The 23,222-nt window shown below is 42.4% G+C and overlaps 1 protein-coding gene across 1 annotated transcript in view; it reads right to left on the bottom strand.

Annotated features, from left to right (window-relative positions):
- LOC309558545 (tapasin-like) overlaps window positions 1-22,399 on the bottom strand; it is a gene marked incomplete at its 3' end in the record, with an annotated part of 43,953 nt that extends 21,554 nt beyond the window's left edge. The window contains exons 1-2 of the mRNA XM_082261624.1: window positions 22,063-22,399; window positions 17,040-17,339 (exon numbers count right to left, since the gene is read on the bottom strand). Of these exons, the coding sequence (XP_082117750.1) occupies window positions 17,040-17,339; window positions 22,063-22,348 (586 nt within the window). The 5' untranslated portion in view covers window positions 22,349-22,399. The remainder of the gene's footprint in view (window positions 1-17,039; window positions 17,340-22,062) is intronic.
- Window positions 22,400-23,222: the final 823 nt, after the last annotated feature.

The following is a 23,222-nucleotide window of genomic DNA, read 5'->3' as shown; positions in this document are numbered from 1 at the left end:
CTGCCCCCAGCTAAACACCTTCGCTCCTTGCAGTGGGGCAAATTACCCAATGCACTTTGGGCCTAAAAATAACATTCGCTGTGTATTGTTATATAGTAAAAGGTATGAAGTAAAGAAAAAAATGAAAATACAAATGGGCATAACATTACCTTGTTGGTTACTTGCCAATAAGTTTTCATCTTGGTTTTCTAGATTTGTACCTTCTTTGTGATTATTTTTACCTTTTGTATTAAAAAGAGGAAAACAGGAAAACTGAGCAAATTATCATGTTTTTTTTTCTTTTGATTATAAACAATCCAGACTAAAAGCAAATTAGGTTTCTATGTTATAATATATATGTATACATTCCAGACTGGTTAAAGTCTACCTATGGTGGAAAAACAAAAACTGTAAACGAATACATTTAGTAGGGAGACAGAACTTTCAGGTGTCAGGATATCCTGTAGGCATGTTCGAACACGAGGCCGAGTTATCCCCTCTGAAAGCTGTCATAGCTGACAACCAATCATAGGCAGCAGAGGCATTCTGCACCCCGCAGTTGCATGTAGGCAGGGAGTATACTGCGGGGCAGGGAGAGGAATGCCTCTGCTGCCTAGGATTGGCTGTCAGCTTTGACAGCTTCCAAGTTCCCTACAGCGGTGTGGTGTGGGTTGTCAATGCCCAGAGTAAGGCAAGTATTGCACCCCTAATCTGTGGGCACAATACTTTTAGAATTTTGCACCCTGGACAACTGCCCCAATGCAGTGACAACACTACAACTAGAAACAGAGTTAACAGCTAAGTTTGTCTACAGAGAAATAATATTAGGGAAGCTGCTTAGCTGACAATTCAACTCAATGTTATATTAAGCTGCTGGAGTGCCTATCAATTTGGAATATGTGATCCATTGCAGCATCTACCCAATTAAACTGTACTAAATTTTAGGGGTGCTCAGATAGATCATAAGAGGTCATGCAACCATCATCACTGATCAGAATCTTGCAGTGCAAGTTGGCTACAGGCCAATCTGTCATAATGGAATCCAATGAGCCCCCAACTGAGAATGGGGATTCTCACTGAGCATAGCGTGGCTCTCATGTGAGCAGTGGCGGCCGGTGTATTGAGGGCGCAGGGGCGCCGCTTCCCCCATCCATGCGTACGGCCCCCTAATTTGCATGCAGGGCGCCGGACGCATGGAGCTTAATGTTTTTTTTTTTTAAATCACCTGATTAGAGCCAGAGGCTCTTATAGGGTGATGCAAAGGGTGGAGCCGGGGCGCAGAGCAGTGCACCCCGAGCCCACCCATTGTGTGACAATTCGCTATTGTCACACTGATCCTCCTCCTGGCCAATCAGGAAGCGCGTCCAATATGCACTTCCTGATTGGCCGCAAGGCAAACCCCATGCCATTGGCCGAGGAGGAGGCGGGAGCGGGAGGACTGGAGGAGAAGCGCCGCCAGGGGACACAGTGAGGAGAAGCCGCCGCCGGGACTGAAGAGAAGCCGCCGCCGCTCCAGGTCTCCAGGTAAGTGCACTGGTCTCGGGGGGGGGGCCCACACTGCATTGAAGGGGGCACGCACGTTGGTCTCTGCATTGATGGGGGCATGGCATGCTGGTCACTGCATTGATGGGGGCACGGCAAGCTGGTCACTGCATTGATGGGGGCACGGCAAGCTGGTCACTGCATTGAAGCAGGCACGGCAAGATGGTCACTGCATTGAAGGGGGCACGGTAAGATGGTCACTGCATTGATGGGGGCACGGCAAGCTGGTCACTGCATTGAAGCGGGCACGGCAAGATGGTCACTGCATTGAAGGGGGCACGGCAAGCTGGTCACTGCATTGATGGGGGCACGGCAAGCTGGTCACTGCATTAAAGGGGGCACGGCAAGCTGGTCACTGCATTGAAGGGGGCATGGCAAGCTGGTCACTGCATTGAAGGGGGCATGGCAAGCTGGTCACTGCATTGATGGGGGGCATGCTGGTCACTGCATTGAATGGGGGCATGCTGTGGTAACTCTGCATTGAATGGGGGCACACTGTAGTAACTCTGCATTGAATGGGGGCACACTATACTATGATTACTGAAGGCCCCTTTTACACTTTTGTGTCCTCAAAGTCATGCAATTTTTTGCCGCAAAGCAATGCCTATTAGATATTTTCTGTTTGCGCCCCCCCCCCAAAAAAAAACATTTTGAGCACCAGCCGCCACTGCATGTGAGTGGCGATCGGTGCTCTAAAAACTGGTAAAGATTGGCTTATTTTTTTAAAACACATACACAGGGGCACATAGGATTATTAAATGGAGCAGACAGGATTGTATAAAGTGGCTTAAAAACCACTTTAAAAGGGAAGTTGAGATTCCAGGGGGGGCACTTGCCCCCTTTTGCTATCCCTTGCGGACGCCCATGTTAACCGAATATGTCTAGTTGATGGTGCACCTAACAGTACAAACATTTAAGGCAGTATGAGCCAAAGAACACCTGTGCACTCTGCCCCCAGCTAAACACCTTCGCTCCTTAGAGTGGGGCAAATTACCCAATGCACTTTGGGCCTAAAAATAACATTCGCTGTGTATTGTTATATAGTAAAAGGTATGAAGTAAAGAAAAAAATGAAAATACAAATGGGCATAACATTACCTTGTTGGTTACCTTGTTGGTTACTTGCCAATAAGTTTTCATCTTGGTTTTCTAGATTTGTACCTTCTTTGTGATTATTTTTACCTTTTGTATTAAAAAGAGGAAAACAGGTTAACTGAGCAAATTATCATTTTATTTTTTCTTTTGATTATAAACAATCCAGACTAAAAGCAAATTAGGTTTCTGTGTTATATTATATATGTATACATTCCAGACTGGTTAAAGTCTACCTATGGTGGAAAAACAAAAACTGTAAACGAATACATTAAGTAGGGAGACAGAACTTTCAGGTGTCAGGATATCCTGTAGGCATGTTCGAACACGAGGCCGAGTTATCCCCTCTGAAAGCTGTCATAGCTGACAACCAATCATAGGCAGCAGAGGCATTCTGCACCCCGCAGTTGCATGTAGGCAGGGAGTATACTGCGGGGCAGGTAGAGGAATGCCTCTGCTGCCTAGGATTGGCTGTCAGTTTTGACAGCTTCCAAGTTCCCTACAGCGGTGTGGTGTGGGTTGTCAATGCCCAGAGTAAGGCAAGTATTGCACCCCTAATCTGTGGGCACAATACTTTTAGAATTTTGCACCCTGGACAACTGCCCCAATGCAGTGACCACACTACAACTAGAAACAGAGTTAACAGATACGTTTGTCTACAGAGAAATAATATTAGGGAAGCTGCTTAGCTGACAATTCAACTCAATGTTATATTAAGCTGCTGGAGTGCCTATCAATTTGGAATATGTGATCCATTGCTGCATCTACCCAATTAAACTGTACTAATTTTAGGGGTGCTCAGATGGATCATAAGAGGTCATGCAACCATCATCACTGATCAGAATCTTGCAGTGCAAGTTGGCCACAGGCCAATCTGTCATAATGATATCCGATGAACCCCCACCTGAGAATGGGAATTCTCACTGAGCATAGCGTGGCTCTCATTTTTTAAATGACAAAGCAGAGGAGCATAAAATTCTACAAAAGGATTGTAAGTACCCTATATTACCAAAAGTATTGAGAGGCCTGCCTTTACATGCACTTGAACTTTAATGACATCCCAGTCTTAGTCCTTAGGGTTCAATATTGAGTTGGCCCACTCTTGCAGCAATAACAGCTTCAACTCTTCTGGGAAGGCTGTCCACAAGGTTTAGGAGTGTGTCTATGGGAATGTTTGACCATTCCTGTGCAGGCCAGTCAAGTTCCTCGACCCCAAACTGGCTAATCCATGTCTTTATCATATGTGAAACCAGAGCGCTAAAAACCTCCAACACAGGGGATGGGTATGATGAGTCAATTAAAAAAGCAAGGAGAAGGGGGAGGGAGGGGGGGGGGGAGGGAAAGGGACAAAAGCAAAACACTAAATAAAGCTGATGGAATAAATTTACTGTATTGTATGGGATCGACGTGTAGTCAGAAAGGAGTAGTCCATAAACACTGAGCCGCTCTTCCACAGACCAAGAGGAGATTCTGTTAGAGCAAAAAAAACAAAAAGGAGAAGCGCTCTAAGTGTAGACAGTTTAATAATACATAAGAAGCAATGTGTGTAGTAACTCACAAGACATAAGTGAAAGTCAGGCTGTGTAACATCATCAGATCTTTAAAGCATCCTCTGGGGGGAGGGAGGTGGTGATGTCCAATCCAAAGCGCTGTCCGTGGCTGAGTAGATGTTTAATGGGAGGAAAAAAAGCCGGCAGCCTCCCGCCTCAGTGTACGATGAGCGGTCAGATGGAAGTGACCGACGGCTGCAAGGTTCCGTGGATGGATGGACGCTCTCCCGTCACCAGGGGTGGTGAGTTCAAACAGCAAAGGAACGGCAGGCACGACGCGTTTCTGAGCATGCGCGGGGTCGATGTACCCGGCGCGCTCTTTCCTCAGGTGCTGGAGAGCCGTGGACTCTACAAGGTTTTTATCTAGCTCAGTTAATTAGTGATTCACCGCAGCTGGAACAAAAGGGGAATGCCTCGGGATGAAAAGGATTTGGAACCAGAGCTGAAAGCAACCAGTTCATGGAAGGACAACAACTTTAAAATCAATTATACTTGAATGTACAGCATTAAAAACATAAACAATTAAAAGCATATGTTAAAGGTGGATTGTACTCGATTGGCTGGCCACAAATTCACATGTATGGGGCTGAAACAATAATTTCTCATAAGAATCAGATATATACCAAAATGGATGATAGGAGATAATCAGTGATAATATTCAAAGTTAGACAAATGAGCATGAACTGATCATGACTCCTAAACATGATAATAAAGATAAAATTACAAATATATATGTACATGAAAAATCATGACTTTAATGAAATTATGAATGTTTTAGAGGTGAAATACACTCTAAACCTATGGACACTAGGTATGTGGAAGGGGAAAAGGGGGACAAAAAAATTGTGATATTAATGTATTTATGACTAATAGTCCAAGAAGACATCATGTAACATAATAAATTATTATGACATGATGGAACATGCATCAAGCAGCACAATACACAAAAAGTATCGTAAAGGATCTATATAAATCTATAACAACCTATAAATGTAAGGTATGTAAAAAAATATAAATATATAAAAATATATATATATATATATATATATATATATAAATGTGAATACATACATCTATGAGAAAACTATCTGGTTGAAAGGGTATAAACGGCTCAAATTAAAAGATCCATGTGTGTGTAGATGGATAAAGGGAAAAAGAAAACTAATAAAGGCGACATATCATACAAGGGACCCAAGTCTGTATGTGATTGTTGACAAATAGATATGTCAAAATGGAAGATGTATATATATATATATATATATATATATATAAGGTTATCAAAAAAAGGTTTTTTGATAACCTTATATATATATATATATATATATATACATGTTCCATTTTGACATATCTATTTGTCAACAATCACATACAGACTTGGGTCCCTTGTATGATATGTCGCCTTTATTAGTTTTCTTTTTCCCTTTATCCATCTACACACACATGGATCTTTTAATTTGAGCCGTTTATACCCTTTCAACCAGATAGTTTTCTCATAGATGTATGTATTCACATTTTTATATATATAAATATTTTTATATATTTATATTTTTTTACATACCTTACATTTATAGGTTGTTATAGATTTATATAGATCCTTTACGATACTTTTTGTGTATTGTGCTGCTTGATGCATGTTCCATCATGTCATAATAATTTATTATGTTACATGATGTCTTCTTGGACTATTAGTCATAAATACATTAATATCACAATTTTTTTGTCCCCCTTTTCCCCTTCCACATACCTAGTGTCCATAGGTTTAGAGTGTATTTCACCTCTAAAACATTCATAATTTCATTAAAGTCATGATTTTTCATGTACATATATATTTGTAATTTTATCTTTATTATCATGTTTAGGAGTCATGATCAGTTCATGCTCATTTGTCTAACTTTGAATATTATCACTGATTATCTCCTATCATCCATTTTGGTATATATCTGATTCTTATGAGAAATTATTGTTTCAGCCCCATACATGTGAATTTGTGGCCAGCCAATCGAGTACAATCCACCTTTAACATATGCTTTTAATTGTTTATGTTTTTAATGCTGTACATTCAAGTATAATTGATTTTAAAGTTGTTGTCCTTCCATGAACTGGTTGCTTTCAGCTCTGGTTCCAAATCCTTTTCATCCCGAGGCATTCCCCTTTTGTTCCAGCTGCGGTGAATCACTAATTAACTGAGCTAGATAAAAACCTTGTAGAGTCCACGGCTCTCCAGCACCTGAGGAAAGAGCGCGCCGGGTACATCGACCCCGCGCATGCTCAGAAACGCGTCGTGCCTGCCGTTCCTTTGCTGTTTGAACTCACCACCCCTGGTGACGGGAGAGCGTCCATCCATCCACGGAACCTTGCAGCCGTCGGTCACTTCCATCTGACCGCTCATCGTACACTGAGGCGGGAGGCTGCCGGCTTTTTTTCCTCCCATTAAACATCTACTCAGCCACGGACAGCGCTTTGGATTGGACATCACCACCTCCCTCCCCCCAGAGGATGCTTTAAAGATCTGATGATGTTACACAGCCTGACTTTCACTTATGTCTTGTGAGTTACTACACACATTGCTTCTTATGTATTATTAAACTGTCTACACTTAGAGCGCTTCTCCTTTTTTTTTTTTTTTTTTCTTAATCCATGTCTTTATGGACCTTGCTTTGTGCACTGGTCCTAATCATCTGGTGGAGGGGGGATTATGTTGTGGGTTTTTTTTTAGAGGTTTGGGTTGGGCTTGGTCTCTTAGTTCCAGTGAAGGGAACTCTTAAGGCATCCGAATACCAAGACATTTTGGAGAATTTCATGCTCCCAACTTTATGGGAAAAGTTTGGGGATGGCCCTTTCCTGTTCCAACATGACAATGACAATATTGAACCCTACAGACTAATACTGGGATGCCATTAAAGTTCATGTGCATGTAAAAGCAGGTGTCCCAATACTTTTGGTATCATAGTGTATCTTGGCCAGGTTTTTACAGCCAGATAACAAGTGTGTTGTAATTGGCTAATTGGAGGTCATTAAATCCACCAGCAGGATATTACTTCCACTAAGCCAGATCACTGATAGCTGGTGTAAAACAGCATTGAGCAGGGTCCCTTATTTTTTTAAACCAAGTATTCTACAACACAGGGTTCACTTTTATCTGTGCACTGTGGTGTACTCCGCAACAAGCGCTATTCAGAAAGAATTGCAATGCACTGCAACACACATATACAGCCAGTACTTGGACAGCGTCATCCATCGTCCAGGGCAAGGATGCAGAATTGCTCCTCCTCCCCCACTATTAATACATGCCGTAGAATGGGTGTACCATCCTGCATCAATTTTTTTGCCCCCTTTGCTTCACTGCATCCACCCCTTGTCCCGGCCTGTATTCAGCATGCTACCGCGTGTTAAAGCGGAGTTCCGCTCCTCCCTCCAAAAATTAAAAGTCAGTAGCTAAAAATACTGTAGCTGCTGACTTTTAATATTAAGACATTTACCTGTCCTGGAGTCCGGCGATGTCGGCTGTCGGGTGCTGCCGCCGGCATTTCCGGTAAGGGAACCCCTTATGGCTTCATGGGCGGGTCCCTACTGCGCATGCGCGTAGCGTGCTGTGCATTCGTATTGGCTTTGCGGCGGGGCAAGGAGGAGGGGGCCAAAGTTCGGAGGAACAGCGCCGCGGCGCCGTATCCCAGAAGTGGGGAAGGGTACCTTACAAAAAGAAGTACCCGTTCCCCCCTCCCCGCTCCCCCCTGAAAGGTGCCAAATGTGGCACCGGAGGGGGGGAGGAAGCAAATGAGCGGAGGTTCCACTTCACGTCATTCACATTACATTATAATGTGTGTTATGATGCGCAGTATGACTGCACTGATGTGTGAATGAGCCAATAAAAGGATCAGTTTAGAGGTCTTTGTTTTATCACAGGTTCAGTTTAGTATTCAGTGTGAAGAAGATGCATGCAAACTGGTTCTTCAATAATTATCTACATATGAAGTAATTATTTTAGTGTCAATAAGGAATGAAAGCCACACTTCATTCCTTTTTATCAGCAATAAACGTTTAGTTACAATTATTGTGTGTGACTCTGGGTGTCATTGCCACCATACTTGTTAATTAAATCAGGAAAACCACAATTGCTCTTTTTAGGACTTTAAAGGCAACTTCTAACCAAAAATGAAGGTTAAAATAGCATTTATTTCCTGAATTTATAAGGTTTGAACCACATATATTACATCACATATTACATGGTATAAAATAACGGACAAAATTGGGTTACAACATCAAGAAGTGTGATCCAAATGGTTAGTTTGCAGTTATTGGATAACTGGTTGGCCCACTCACCATTTGGATCACACAACTATTTTTTGGTTGGAAGTTGCCTTCTGTTGCCTTATAAGGAGTTTATGTGTAATCTCCATTAGTCCCCGTTCACACTAAGGCGACCTGTGAGGCGACCTGGTCGCCTCACAGGTCGCCGTAGGTCGTCTCCCATAGGGAAGCTGCGGACCCGTTCTAATAGGAGCGACACAAGTCGCTCCGACTTAGAAAAAGGGTCCGGAGCTTCTTTGGGGCGACCAGGAGGCGACCGCCATAGACTTCAATGATATGAAGTCCATGGTGGCCGCTCCGAGGTCGCGGCGCGCTGCTCGCACCGCGACCTCGGAGGTCGCCACCCCAAGTCGGATCGCCCCTATGTGAACGGGGCCTTAGCGTGTTGCCTGATGAGGAGTTATGTATAAATCTCCTATAGTAATTGTTAATAGATGGATGTAAATATTTATTTTTCAAGATATTGAGTGTTGATGTCAAACACATAGATGACTATTAGTGTAGACTTTTAAGTCTGACCAGCAATAGTAATTTGATTAACAAGTCCGTTTGAAATGCATGCCTGAGCTACCAGGGGGCACCTGCAATTTACACTTAAACACATAATGATAGTATCACCCTATAATTAAGTTCCGGTTAGCCAGACATCCTGGGGCCAAGGCGATAGGGTATGTCATTCAGCCTCCATATCAAAGAACTCTCATTAATATAGGTAATGAAGATAGACCATCTGTTGAGGGTTGGACAATGTGCCCCTGATATGACTTTGCATATCTTAAATTTCAATTTCAGAGCGAATCAACATGTATTATTAAATTCTCCCTCCAACAGAGAGGAGGGCTATCGAGAGGCTGGGTTATGCTAAATATAGGGGATGGGGAAATTGTCCAATCCTGAATAAGATACGCCCAGAGGGAGAAGGGTAAGATTGCTACACCAATCAGAATGGCTCTGAGCAAGGCAATATGGATCCATATTAGTGAAGGTGGGAAGGAGAGAAATCTCTCTTGCAAGAAGACTAGGATGAAACTCTCATGGGGATGGTAACTATGGACAGGCATCATGTCCCAACCTGGAGTGGAAAGGTAAACTGAATCCCTGCTTATACATACATTGTATTGTAAATATGGCTATTGTGGGTAATTTGTAAATATCATATAAGTCAGGGGATTTATACCAATAATGTGTTGTAAATACTGTTTAGTGTGTAATTTGTATATATATATATGTATATTATATAACCCTTTCAATAAATGTGTATTGAGGATTGAACTACCTCTTTTTTGTAAAGATCTCTCAGGATCTAGATGTGTATAGGCGCATGCTACTACAATGATTGGGGTGTATGCACATTTACACATAATAAAAGGCAACACTTCATAGCCTTTAAAGAGCTAATGTGGTTTTCCAGATATAATAAAAGTTTATAAAGTTTACTTTTGTTTTAATCCAAGTAGACTTTTAGGTATATTTAAAGGGTAACTCCACGTTTGTGGGGAAACAAAATAGCAAATAAAGAAAAAACAATATAAGGTATACAACTGTGACACAAATCATATTGTAATTGAATGTTATTAAAAATGACCTTTCCTTTTCATTCTGCAGCTGTTGTAATTTTCTGAAAATGCAATGCAATATGGCCACCTGGAGCTGTTCTGTATACAGAATGTATACTGACCACACCCCCAGAAACATCATTTCCTGCTTGTGTGATTGGCTCACCAATTTTCCCAGAAGTCTGCACTAAGATACAAGTCAGATTTCTGGCATCCCCTGCAACAAAAATCTCATTTTTGGTGAGATCCTTTGGTGAGGTGCACTGCTGATAGATAATTATGAAACCACTCCCATTTGACCCACTAAGCAAAGAGGCACAGAGAGACAAACAATGATTTCTTTAGAATAACAAATGGTAGGAATCTGCAACAAAGTTTTTTAAATCCTTGTAATGTACAGAGATCACCCAGAGGGGAAAGTTTTTTTCTCCACATAAGTGGAGTTACGTTTTAAAGGGGTAGTTCAGCTTTTCAGAAAAAATAAGAAAGGTGAACCAATACCCTATACCAGTGATGGCAAACCTTAGCACCCCAGATGTTTTGGAACTAAATTTCCCATGATGCTCAACTACAATGTAAAGGGCATGGGCATCATGGGAAATGTAGTTCCAAAACATCTGGGGTGCCAAGGTTCCATCTGGGGTGTTCAAGGTGGACAGGAGTGCGGGATCTGATTAGAAAGCCTTCAATATACAGTATACTGGATAAAAAAACAATAGCAGACTCCCATCACAGCAGCCAGTTGTCAGCCAAATTCGTGTAAGACCAAGATATCACAGTTCAGACATGAGATGTGGAGAACTCATCCGTGCTGGCTGGAACTCACTATGTACAGGAAGACCAAAGCAGCATTCCCGAATCCCCACTGCTGTGTGAATTGCTGACATGATCATACAGCAAATGAGGGAGTGGCAACGCATTTTGAGGTTACGCCTATTTGTCAAGCCTGCCCCAATCAGTTACTTGGGGACTTATATGGAAAAAGGAAATGGGAAAGCGGCTCCAGGTGGCGCACAGATACCTGACCCTACCACACTGGAATCAAGCTGGAAGCGATTCAAAAAAGCAGAACAGGCAATGCTGCTATACATCCATCATGAATTTAAAAAACTATCAACTGTTGGTTTTTATGTATATTCATAAATTATAACATATATAGCACTTTTCCCAGCCATGTTGCTGGATGTGGGTCCGCCAAGGTAACCGCTAGCAACAACAGCACATTTAAGCATGTTCCCCAAGTGTGCGCACTGAGACATGAAACAGTCCGGTATCTTTGGTTTTTGGATTTATTTTAGGAACTTGGATGGGAGAAGGGAATGAGTGGGATATTCCTCTGACTCCACTATACACATAGAATGGGACACTGAGAAAAATGCCTTTTGATGCTGACTTGACGCTGGCTGAATGCCGGTCAACGCCCGATGGTGCTAGTTAACTGACTGTCTGTGAACTTGAACTGACTTCTGACACCTCCTTGTGACTCAAAAGTCCTTTTTACTGCTCCCTTTAGCCTTCCTGGCTGAGGTAGCTACTTGTATACTGCTGCAACTCTTGACGCTTCAGGGCCCACACTGGCGCCCTCCTTCTCTTCAGGGCTTAGATACTTGCACCCCCTTTCTAAGCCTTCTCTACCGGCTAGCTGGCTCTTGGATCCCTCTGACCTTCCAGAGTGGTCCCCTCTCTTAGGCAGACCCCTGGGCAGTTTACAGTACTCACGACTCTGCTTTCCTGGAAACTCCTGCCCCAGCAGCTCCGCTTGGTCCTCAGCACTCTGGATCCCTCTCTGCAGCTCAGCTCAACCATCTGTCCTCTTAGGCCGACTGTCTAGGACACTTGCCTCACGCTGACAGGAGGAGAGACAGCCGTCACCTCCATCCTGGGACTCTGCTTCCTGCCAAAGACAACCTGTTATGTTCTCCCCTCAGATTTATACCCCCTCCCAGGATGCATTGCGGCAGAATCTGCCCTCTGGGACAGATACAAGCCCTGGTGTGCTATTGGCCAGGTTTCCTCCACTGCCCAATGAGAGGCCTCCTTGGACACAGTGGGGAGACTCCCCAAGCTCAACAGTCACACCTGAAAGCACATGACAGCCTAGCTGAACAATTAGGCCCTTCTGATAAGCAGACAAGACCCCCCATTATAGTTGGCCTAGTACCTACCAGGGAGGGTGATACACATACTTAAAGCGTAACTCCACTTTGTTGAGAAAAAAACATTTCCCTCTGGGTGATCTCTGTACATTACAAGGATTTTAATAAACTTTGTTGCAGATTCCTACCTTTTGTTATTCTGAAGAAATCATTGTTTGTTCCTCTGTGCTGTGTGGGTCTAATAGGAGTAGTTTCATAATTATCTATCACCTGTGGCAGCTGCAGGGCTCTAATGAGGGAAGCTGCTAGGCCTGAATCCCTTTAGACCTGTTCCTATTGGGAGTATCTCACCAAAAATGACATTTTTGTTGCAGGGGATGCCAGAAATCTGACTTGTATCTTAGTGCAGACTTCTGGGAAAATTGGTGAGCCAATCACACAAGCAGGAAATGATGTTTCTGGGGGTGTGGTCAGTATACATTCTGTGTACAGAACACCTCCAGGTGGCCATATTGTATTGCATTTCCAGAAAATTACAACAGCTGTAGATTGAAAAGGAAAGGTCATTTTTAATAATAACATTCAATTACAATATGATTTGTGTGACAATTGTATACGCTATATTGTTTTTTTTCTTTATTTGCTATTTTTTTCCCCACGAAAGTGGAGTTACCCTTTAATACATTGTTATAGCAAATGCTTTATCAATCATCAGCTAAAAATGAATTCATTTGCCTGTCGTAAAGAAGAAAATGGACACTGATAGCTCATTGCCCATGGCGGTAAATACAGCGGGGAGCAGGAGGGTGCAGGAGGCTAGTTTACCTTTTTATTTTTTCTGAAAAGGTGAACTAACCCTTTAAAAAAAAAAAGGATTGTGATTTTGCTTTTGTGAGAAATAAATACTTTCCTACCTTTTCTCTTGATCCAAAATATTGCAACAACTATTATAATAATAATAATAAATATCACAACACCAGCAATCACAGATAGAATGATGGTGTAGGGTGTAGAGCTCTGTGTATCTGTAGGATATAAAAGATAAAGTACAAATATCAACATACCAGACCACAAGTCATGTGTTACAATGATTGCCTTTAAACAGCATTTGTTAGGAATTTAAAGTGGAACTGCACTGCATCTGGACACCACAAACCAAAAATGCTATGTCATTAATTTGTAGTATTTGGAGCAAACTCCCCCATCCATCCATGTCTCAATGCTTTATTTTGCTGAGAAATAATTTAGAAAAATGCCCTCCCTGGCATTTCTGGCTGTGGCCATCTTGAGTAAGGGCAGATGATTCATGTAGCATTTTTTTACTTCCTGGAATCCGTCTCAGGCATGGGCTGAGCTGAGAACCCTCCCTCCCCTCCTCAAGACTGCTGGGATGTATGACATCATTTGTCCAGGCAGGAAACCAGGAAGTAACTGAAGAAATGCAAAAAAAAAAAGTAAAACGAATAAATATTATATGCTTTCCGATCTATTTACTACTGCTAGCAGCATAAGGATTAGAAACAGTCCATGTTAATTGAGAGAGTGAAGTTCCACTTTAATTGTCATACTTCTTGACTTTTAAATTTGGTGAGAACTGAGCTGTATAATCTATAATTTGAATTATGTACTAATCTCTTTTAACCTCCCTGGCGGTATCCCCGAGCGTGACTCGGGGTGGATTTTTTAGACTAGGATCGGTATCCCCGAGTCATGCTCGGGATAGATGTGCAGAGCACGCAGCGCTTTCTCTTACCTTCTCCTGGCGATCCAGCGATGAGCTCTCATTGCTGTGACCGCCAGCCGAGATCCCCGCCGCTCCTCCGTCCTCCGTCGGTGTGATGACTTCCTAGTTCTGTTCCCTGCAGCAGCAATGCTGCATGGGAGCGGAACTGGGAGGGAAATTCAAATGTTGCACAAAACACAAACAAACATATATGTGTGCGTATATATGTATATATGTGTATATATGTATATATATATATATATATATATATATAATATACACACACACACACATATATATATATACACACACACACATATATTATGAATTATAATCAAATCAATAATATAATTTATAATCAATAATTATTGATTCGATTATAATTCATGCGTTTGTGTTTCACATTTATCACATCTGGGATGTCTACTAGAGTCTTGTTTTGGTCAGGTTTAAGTCAGTAATTACTAAGAATTGTAGGCCTATAATACATAACGCCAAATTTCCATGAAAAAAATTGTACCGCTTTTGGTACAGAATTCCTGACATAATCATACCGCCAGGGAGGTTAATAAGAGCTTGAATAGAAATGAAACATTGTTTCAAACATTTAATTCAATAAGGCTACATTCACACTTAAGCTTTTGTTAGGCTCCATTCACACCTGAGCATATCATTTTTCAGGCGTTTTTTTGGGGGCTTTTTACAGACATTTTTTTTGGGCTTTTTAGAGGTGTTTTTTTCAGGTGTTTTTTGCAGGTTTTTGGAGGAAGTCATTGACATCTAAACAAAAACGCTTGTAATCTGCCAAAAAAGAAGCCCATGTACTTTTTTGAGCTTCAGGCATTTTGCTTCAGGAGACAAAACGCTCAGATGTGAACAGGGGCCATTGAAATGAATTGGATTTTGCTTTTTGGGCGTTTTGAGACTTTAGAGATGAGCGTTTTATGAGCTGAAATACGCTCAGGTGTGAACAGGGCCTCAGGTGTTTTTTCAAGCATTTTTCAATTAAAAGGTGTGGAGTGCTGCTGAAAAAAGGGGCAGAGAGCTGCTGTTTGAGCAGAAAACGCTTAAAAAATGCATGAAAAAAAAGCTAATTTTGCGCTCTTCAGGAGTTTCCATTAAAGTCTAAGACAAAAATGCTCAGATCAACCTCTTTTGGGATCCTGCACTATACAGATTCCTTACTTTTTTGTCAAGGTTGGAGACTGCTCAGCCCTGGTGGCTGTGATAGGAGACCCTGTAGCTATGGTCTACATAGTTGGAATTACGGACTGACCTTTCCTGATTAATCAGGGTGTACTATTTAGTGGTGATCCGGGGTATTTCCTTCCCTCTTCTTCAGTTCTGCCTGAGCAACAGGCATTTTACTACAAGCGAGAAGATGCTCAGATGTGAACAAGGGCTATTGAAAACAATAGATTTTTGCTTGTTGAGCCTTTGTGAGCTTCAAGCTACAAGTGTGAATGGGGCTTAAATAAGGATAAGGTTTAGATTTGCTGCCCTTGGTGTTTGCAGCAAAATCAGGGGGTCCGAGGTTCTCAGTTTCAGCCTGGCTGGTTCTAGGAATTTCTGGACAGTCTCATGGTGTCTTTGTCCCCACACTGACTGGAAGCCTTTTCTGACACTTGTTTACAAGTTAAAATCTGTTTGTTTGTTTTTTTTTTTGCTAGAAAATTACTTAGAACCCTCAAATATATATATATATTTTTTTTTAGCAGAGACCCTAGAGAGTATAATGGAGATTGTTGCAATATTTTTTAATACACCGTATTTGCGCAGTGGTCTTACAAACACAATTTTTTTTTTGGAAAAAATGAATTATTTTTAATGAAAAAAAAAAAATAAGAAAACAGTAAATTTAGCCCAATTTTTTTCTATAATGTAAAAGATGATGTTATGCCGAGTAATTAGATACCTAACATGTCATGCTTCAAAAATTGCGCACGCTCGTGGAATGGCGACAAACATCGGTACTTAAAAATCCCCATAGACAACATTTTAAACATATCTACAGGTTACCAGTTTAGAGTTCCAGTGGGGGTTTAGGGCTCAAATTATTGCACTTGCTCTAACGATTGTGGGGATACCTTACATGTGTGGTTTGAACACCGTTTACATATGTGGGTGCGACTTGCGTGTGATTTCAGTTCTAGCTAACGTGTGGCCGTGCACTGTGTGGAGCGCCGAACCAGGTCAGCCCCTCATAGACACATGACCAAATTGAGCAGTTTCATATTGTTCTCAGGGTGCAGAGCCCTCTCACCCTGCGGTACCAGGGATTACCAGCGGCTTCTGGCTTGCCGGCCAATCAGGACAGAAAGACCCAGAAAGACCAGGTTAAGATAGAAGCCATGGTGCCAGGCACAAGGGGAGCCATAACAGTTGGAGGGCTTCACCGTAGGGTGAGTGTTGACCTGGAGGGGCCCGACTTCGCCCCTCCCAAAATCCACCAGCCGCCACTGATTTAAAGTCAACCTAATATCAGTGTTAATTTTGGCAGCAAATTTCAATTTAGTTTTAGTCTTAGTCTTAGGACTAAAATGGCATTTTAGTTTTAGTCCCATTTTAGTCTTCTGCAAGTGTTTTAGTTTTAGTCGTAATTAGTCGACTAAAACTCCAGTACATTTTAGTCGACTAAAATGTCCTACATTTTAGTCGACTAAAACTCATTTTAGTCATCTATAATCTAATGGGTGTAGTTCAATGGTAATTTGTATTGTAATGCATTATTTAAGCATTTCTCTACAATTTCCAAACTCATTATATACTACTGCTGGTCCTGGAGTGAAAAATCGAATATGTTATTATTTATGGTATTAAGCTTTGAGCATCCACCAGTGTTAATTTTGGCAGCAAATTTCGATTTAGTTTTAGTTATAGTCTTCTGACTAAAATGCCATTTTAGTTTTAGTTGTATTTTAGTCGACTAAAATTGTGCTAATTAAGTCTACGAAAATGTTTTAGTCGGTTTTAGTCGACGAAATTAACACTGCCTAATATACAACAGTTATTGAAGGACTCTCATCTTGTGGAATGTTTTATATGCTTGTACCAAGATGTAGATGGAAATCTCCATGGAGAGAAACAGTGATATGAAATTTCTGTTTTAATGATCTGCTTGTGTCCTTGTAGTTTCAACCACATACAGACTACACAGCTCTGTCTATGCCAGATCTAAGAAATAATTATTTTACCTCCAAATTCCAGCTTGAAGTCCTCCTGGAGAGGTGCAGTGAGAGACTCGTGTTGGATTCTACAAGAGAAGTTCCGCTTCCTGTCCTCCTCAGTGGGTATTATTGTTGCTAAACTTTTCACACTGTACATCCCATCTGGGCCTCTTTGAGGTTTCTCCAATGTAATATTGTTCAGTACTATTCCATCCCGAAGCCATTTAATGTCGATGTCCACCGGGTAGAATCCAGAAATGGCACAGCTCAGGATATTCTCTTTAGTTTTACTTACATTTTTGCCTGTTATGTTGATTCTTGGAGGGGCTGTAACAAAAGCCGTGTTAGGTCAAAACAAGCTTAGACTATAAGAGTTTGCTACAAAGTCGAGTTTTTCAGTTTTTAAAGAATTGTTTTTAAAGTGGAGACTTTCTGATTTCTGTAGTTCATGGACTACCCTTGTGAGCAAGGTGCAGTGTGGGGTAGTGGATAGTGAACACAGAGAGTCCAAGTTAGGCACTAGTGATATATTGTAGAAAGGTTAAACACAATGCAGTTAGGCCCGGCAGGTAGGCATACCACCCGGAGCCACTTACATAGGAGCGGTCTGTAGAACCGAAGATGCCAACAGCGTCTGCAACAAAGAGCAGAATGCGGCCTGGATAGTTCATGCCCAAAAATAGCAAGCTTCCTGAAGCAAGGTAGACGTAGTCCCCGCACTGTCCTTTCTCCTCTAGAATCTTTCCCTATCTCTATGCACTGTCCCTGCTAGACAGGGGACCTGTCTCTACACTATCCACTGGCAAAAAGCACACCAAACTCAGGAGCTGGAGTCTTAAATAGACTCTGCCTGATCCAAGATGTCCACTGAAATCATGTATGGTAGAGGAAACAAGTTCCTCACAACTTCCTTCCCCTCTTGCATTGCTGCTTCAGTCAAGTGCCACCTGCAGTGGGGAGTATAGACTGCACCTTTCTAAGCCTTAAAGTGGAAGAAAGCCTTACTATATCTATTCCTAAAAATGTACCCTCCCTCTCCGTATACCTTTTCTGTATGTCTGTATAAAAAAAGATCATTCCCTTTTTTTTAATCTGCTCCAGTAATGAGGATTGGGTTCCACCCTTTCATGCCAAGGAATACTCTACTACAGGGATCCTCAAACTACGGCCCTCCAGCTGTTGGGGAACTACACATCCCATGAGGCATTGTAAAACTCTGACATTCACAGAAATGACTAGGCATGATGGGAATTGTAGTTCCTGAACAACTGGAGGGCCATAGTTTGAAGACCCCTGCTCTACTAGATCTGTGAGTGCTTCTTGTGGTTTTTGGCATCAAGCAACTGTTTCCCAAATTTTAAGGGCTGCCAGCCTTCTATTCCTGCATTCTCTAGGTTAGCAATTGTTTGATGTGCTGCCAACCTCTCAATAAGAGTGCTTTTAGATGACCCATTTGTCTCTGAATCTTGTGTCCCTCAACGTTTGAGAAAAAAAAATGGATTTTAGTATTTACTGTAAAATTATTTTCTTGGAGTTTATTTGTTCATACACAGATCCTAACCCTCTGTGTTAAAGTATTGCTCTTAAAACAGAGGCATGCTTGGACTTGGTGGGTTATATCTGGCTGTGGCTGGTTACTATTTTTTTGTTTGCCAGTGTCCAAATCCTCCTGTAGGCATCAGCATAACCCAATTGTCTTTGAATCCTGTGTCTCTAAATGTACTGCAAGAAAAGGATTTTGTGGTGAGTAAAAAAATGTAATTTATGAATGTAAAGTCAATTACCATCTGGAATTTTTTTGTTATTGTCAAAAATAAAAACATATCCTGCATAAAGATGGCTAGGGTCATCTAGGTTATACCCATGGGCCAGCTAGGGTTGCAGACTGGTTGAAAAATTCTTCCTTAAAGCAATCCCCTTGGCACACACAAGGAAACACCTTCAAAGTTTTCTGCTGCTCCTTAAAGGGTAAGTTCACCTTTACAGAAAATCTGTAAGGTAAGCTTGCACTGGACCCCCTTCCTCCTCCCCTGGGTCCTGCTGACCTGCAGTCCCGCGATCCCCCGCTGTGAGACATCAGGTCGCCAATTTACCAGTCCAGGGATTTGAAATCCCTGCGGCTTAATCTCCTATCAGTACCTTTCTGCATGTATGGATAGGAGGCATTCGAATTGGTCAGCGCCATCACTTGGACAGCGCTGACCAATCAGAGCCTGCCTAGCCCGTCCTGCCAGCCCCGGAGAAGGGGAGAGAAAGCAGGGACCCAATGTCTCACAGTGGGTGAATGCGGGACTCCAGGTCAGTGGGACCAGGGGGAATAAGGAAGGGGGTCCAGTGCAAGTTTACCTCACAGATTTTCTGTAAAAGTAAACTTACACTTTAATTATTCAATGAGCAGGCTGGTAGTGTGTTCTTGATCATGCTAGGTTAATACTGCAGTAAAGGCTGTGTTGTTTGAAAAGCAACAAAGGGAAGACCAGCTTCTTTATAATCAGAGATGTATAGTAACTAAGTAGAACTACTTCACTACTGTACTTAACCACTTAAGCCCCGGAAGATTTTACCCCCATTCCGACCAGGGGGTATTTTGCGATTCGGCACTGCGTGACTTTAACAGACAATTGCGCGGTCGTGCGACGCTTTATCTAAATGAATTTGGCGTCCTTGTTTTCCCACAAACAGAGCTTTCTTTTGGTGGTATTTGATCACCTGTGCGATTTTTTGATCATGCGCTATAAACAAAAAAAGAGCGTAAATTTTGCAAAAATAGCAATATTTTTCACATTTTTTTATATGAAATTCCCCCCCAAAAAAATGTAAAAATCAAAATTTTTTAACATTTTTGGCCAATTTGTTTTATGCTACCTATGTTTGGTAAAAAAAATCGCAAAAAGCGTATTTTGATTGGTTTGCGCAAAAGTTATCGCGTTTACTAACAAAGGGAAAGATTTCTGTCATTTTTGTTGTTTTTTTTTTAACGCGTAATGGCGGCGATCTGCGATTTTTTTGCGGTACTGCGACATTGCGGCGGACAGATCAGACCGTTGACTGACATTTTTGACACTTTTGGGGTTACCAGTGACATTACTGCAGTAATCAGTGCTATACATATGCACTGTTACTGTAAAAATACACTGGCAGTGAAGGGGTTAACTTTTTTTGAAAGGGAGGGGCTATGTGTGTCACTAGGGGCGTGCTTTCTACTGTGATTGGCTGTGGCTTCAGATGTATGAACAGTGATAAACTGTTCTACATAGTAGAACCGTATGATCATCATTCATACACAGGGGAGAATGACAGGCAGCTTGTTTACACAAGCCGCCTGACTTTCTCCCTCTCCCCCGCCGATCGCCGAGTGACCGGCGGACATCGGGTCCGTTGGTCACACGCGCGGGGGGGTCCGTGACCACGCGGGAGCGCGCCTCCGGGGGCGCACGCTCGCTCCCTAGACCCTCACAAGCAAGCGACGTAGACCTACGTTAGTTTGCCTGTGAGGTGCTGACCGCCGACGTAGATAGTCGTGCGGCGGTCGGCAAGTGGTTAAGTACTAAAAGGCGGTATCTTTACTTTCCTAGAGTATAAATTTTTTCTCCTACTTCCACTTTTACTTCAGTACATATTTTCGATGAGTTTAATACTTTTACTGCGATTTTTTTAATGTGCTGCATCGTTACTCGTTACAATTATAAAAATGTTACGAATCATTCCATTCCAACCCGCACTGCCGCTGACTTTTTTTTACTCAAGTGTCACTGTCTCTGAAACTCACAAGTCACGACCAATCCCCCACCCGCTGCGATGGCTCAGGGGCAGAGCCTCGCCACCTCTGCTCGGCTCTCAAGTGAAGTGGTGGTGGCGAGAGAGGAGAGACACCTGCCTGCGGAGTGATCTCTCTGGGCCCTGGCTGGGGAAGGGACTGTGAGTTACTAGAGACTAGACTACTAGACTGTCTCTGGGAACTGTGCAGCGCGGCAGAACTGGATGGAGGTAGGAATATATTCTTCTGTCAGCAGGGGGGACTGGACTGGGGACTGTGGAGAGAGAGGCTGGATGACTCGAGACAGCCTAAGGTAGGAGAAGTAAGAACTGTCTTGAAGTCAAGTCACTCACTAAGGGGATCGGATCTATTCAATGGGGGGGGGGGAGGGACCTGCCCTGGCCTGCTGTAAGGGGGATCTATAATGGGAGGGGGACCCTGGCCTGCTCTAAAGGGGATCTATAATGGGAGGGGGACACTGGCCTGCTTTAAGTGGGATCTATAATGGGAGGGGGACACTGGCCTGCTCTAAGTGGGATCTATAATGGGAGGGGGACCCTGGCCTGCTCTAAGTGGGATCTATAATGGGAGGGGGCCCTGGCCTGCTCTAAGGGGGATCTATAATGGGAGGGGGACCCTGGCCTACTCTAAAGGTAATCTGTAATGGAAGCGGGACCCTGTCCTGCTCTAAGGGGATTTATAATGGGAGGGGGACCCTGGCCTGCTCTAAGGGGGATCTAAAATGGGAGGGGGGCCCTGGCCTTTTGACTACTTTCTTTAATAACTACATAACACAATACTTGTACTTTTCCTTTCAGTACTTGAGTAGTCAATTTTAAAATAAACTACTTGCAATACTTAGGTACAAAAAATGTTGAATACTTTAGTACTTCTACTTAAGTGTGGTGCTTAAAGAGCACTTCAACTTCTACTCAAGTCACTTTATTGATAGAGCACTTGTACTTTTACTCAAGTCTGGGTCTATAGTACTTTATACATCTCTGTTTATAATGGACTTGATTTGGAATGTAATCCAACATTTCAGAAATGCATATCACTGCACTTTAGCAAACAAAGCTGTAGACTAATGCTCTGCTCTAGGCAAGGGGTTTACAAACTATGGCCCGAGGGCCACATCTGGCCTGCTACAAGGTTTTACCCGGTCCAAAGCAGCTGTGAAGTGATGGGAGGGTTTCTAATGTAATGGCAGGTTTCCTGTTGTGAAAGTGGGGACTTGATGGAAGGGGGTCTTCTGATGTGAAAGGGAAACTTTGATGTAATGGACGGCCTTACCATAGACATCCAGTCTGATCTCTTTTTCCTTCTCCCCAGGGATATGAACCATAGAACACTTGTAAAGTCCACCATCCGATATAGATACACCAGATATGTACAAATCGGCAATTCCATCTTTTATTCTATCTTGATCTAATGATAGTCTGGAATTAAGCGCCCCTGGGTTATTTGGATACCTGAAGATTTCCTTTTCTTGAAAATGCCATAGTACTGAGAAAGTTCTTTGTGCTGGTGGGACAGCATTGACATCAAACTTGCAGGGAATAGTTGTATTTGATCCCATTCTAGCTGAATGAGTGAAAAGTATGTACTCCAGAGCAGCACCTGCAAATCATATATACAATAGAATGTAATTACTGCCAGGAATTTACTATAAATGATGTATGCTTACAGCAAAACCTGTTTACTATGTGATTTTGATGTAATGCATTTTTAATATTGCCCTCAAAGCCACATGAAAAGATCATCTTCCTACTGTATGGTAAAACCTGCATTGGTCCATGTCTCCCATAGCAGTGCCTCATCTTTTCATGCCTTTCTTTGCAGTAGTAAGTCTCATAGCCCTACAAATGCCCAGAATGTATCAACAGGATAGGCCTCAATGGGATTCACCTTCTAGTTTGGGTTTGCCAAATTTCAAACCAGAATTGCAGAACCCTCGGCGGATGGAAACCCAGCAAGATTTGCCCATCACTGTTCTTGAAAGCTTGATAGAAATTAGCCAGTGATAGGACAAATTTTCATCAGCAAGAAGGACAGTTTCATTAAACTACTAGTCATTTTTTTTCTGTGGGTCAAACTTGTTACCATTTGATGAAGGCATGCATCACTGCTAGAACTACCTGAAGTAAGCATTATATTATAAACAGAATCAATTCCAAAACCAAATTTGCATACTGTCACTGGAACTGTCCATGAACACTGTACTGTTCTGTAACATCACATACAGCTTTAAAGCGGTAGTATACCGCTTTTTCCACTTTTAACAACAGGTAAACCTATAATAAGGCTTACCTGTAGGTACAATTAATATCTCCTAAACCGGCATGGTTTAGGAGATGTTTGCAGTGCATGCAGCCGCTCACGCGAGCGGCGCATGCGCTCTGAAGGTCCGGCGGACCTTCAGCTTTCCTTGCCGGGAGCTTGCCGAAATGACG

This window comes from Pelophylax lessonae (genome assembly GCF_965119305.1).
Source record: "Pelophylax lessonae genome assembly, chromosome: 6".
Taxonomy (NCBI): Eukaryota; Metazoa; Chordata; class Amphibia; order Anura; family Ranidae; genus Pelophylax; species Pelophylax lessonae.
Note: the sequence above shows the minus strand (reverse complement) of the source record. Positions and strands in the feature narration are given on the sequence as shown.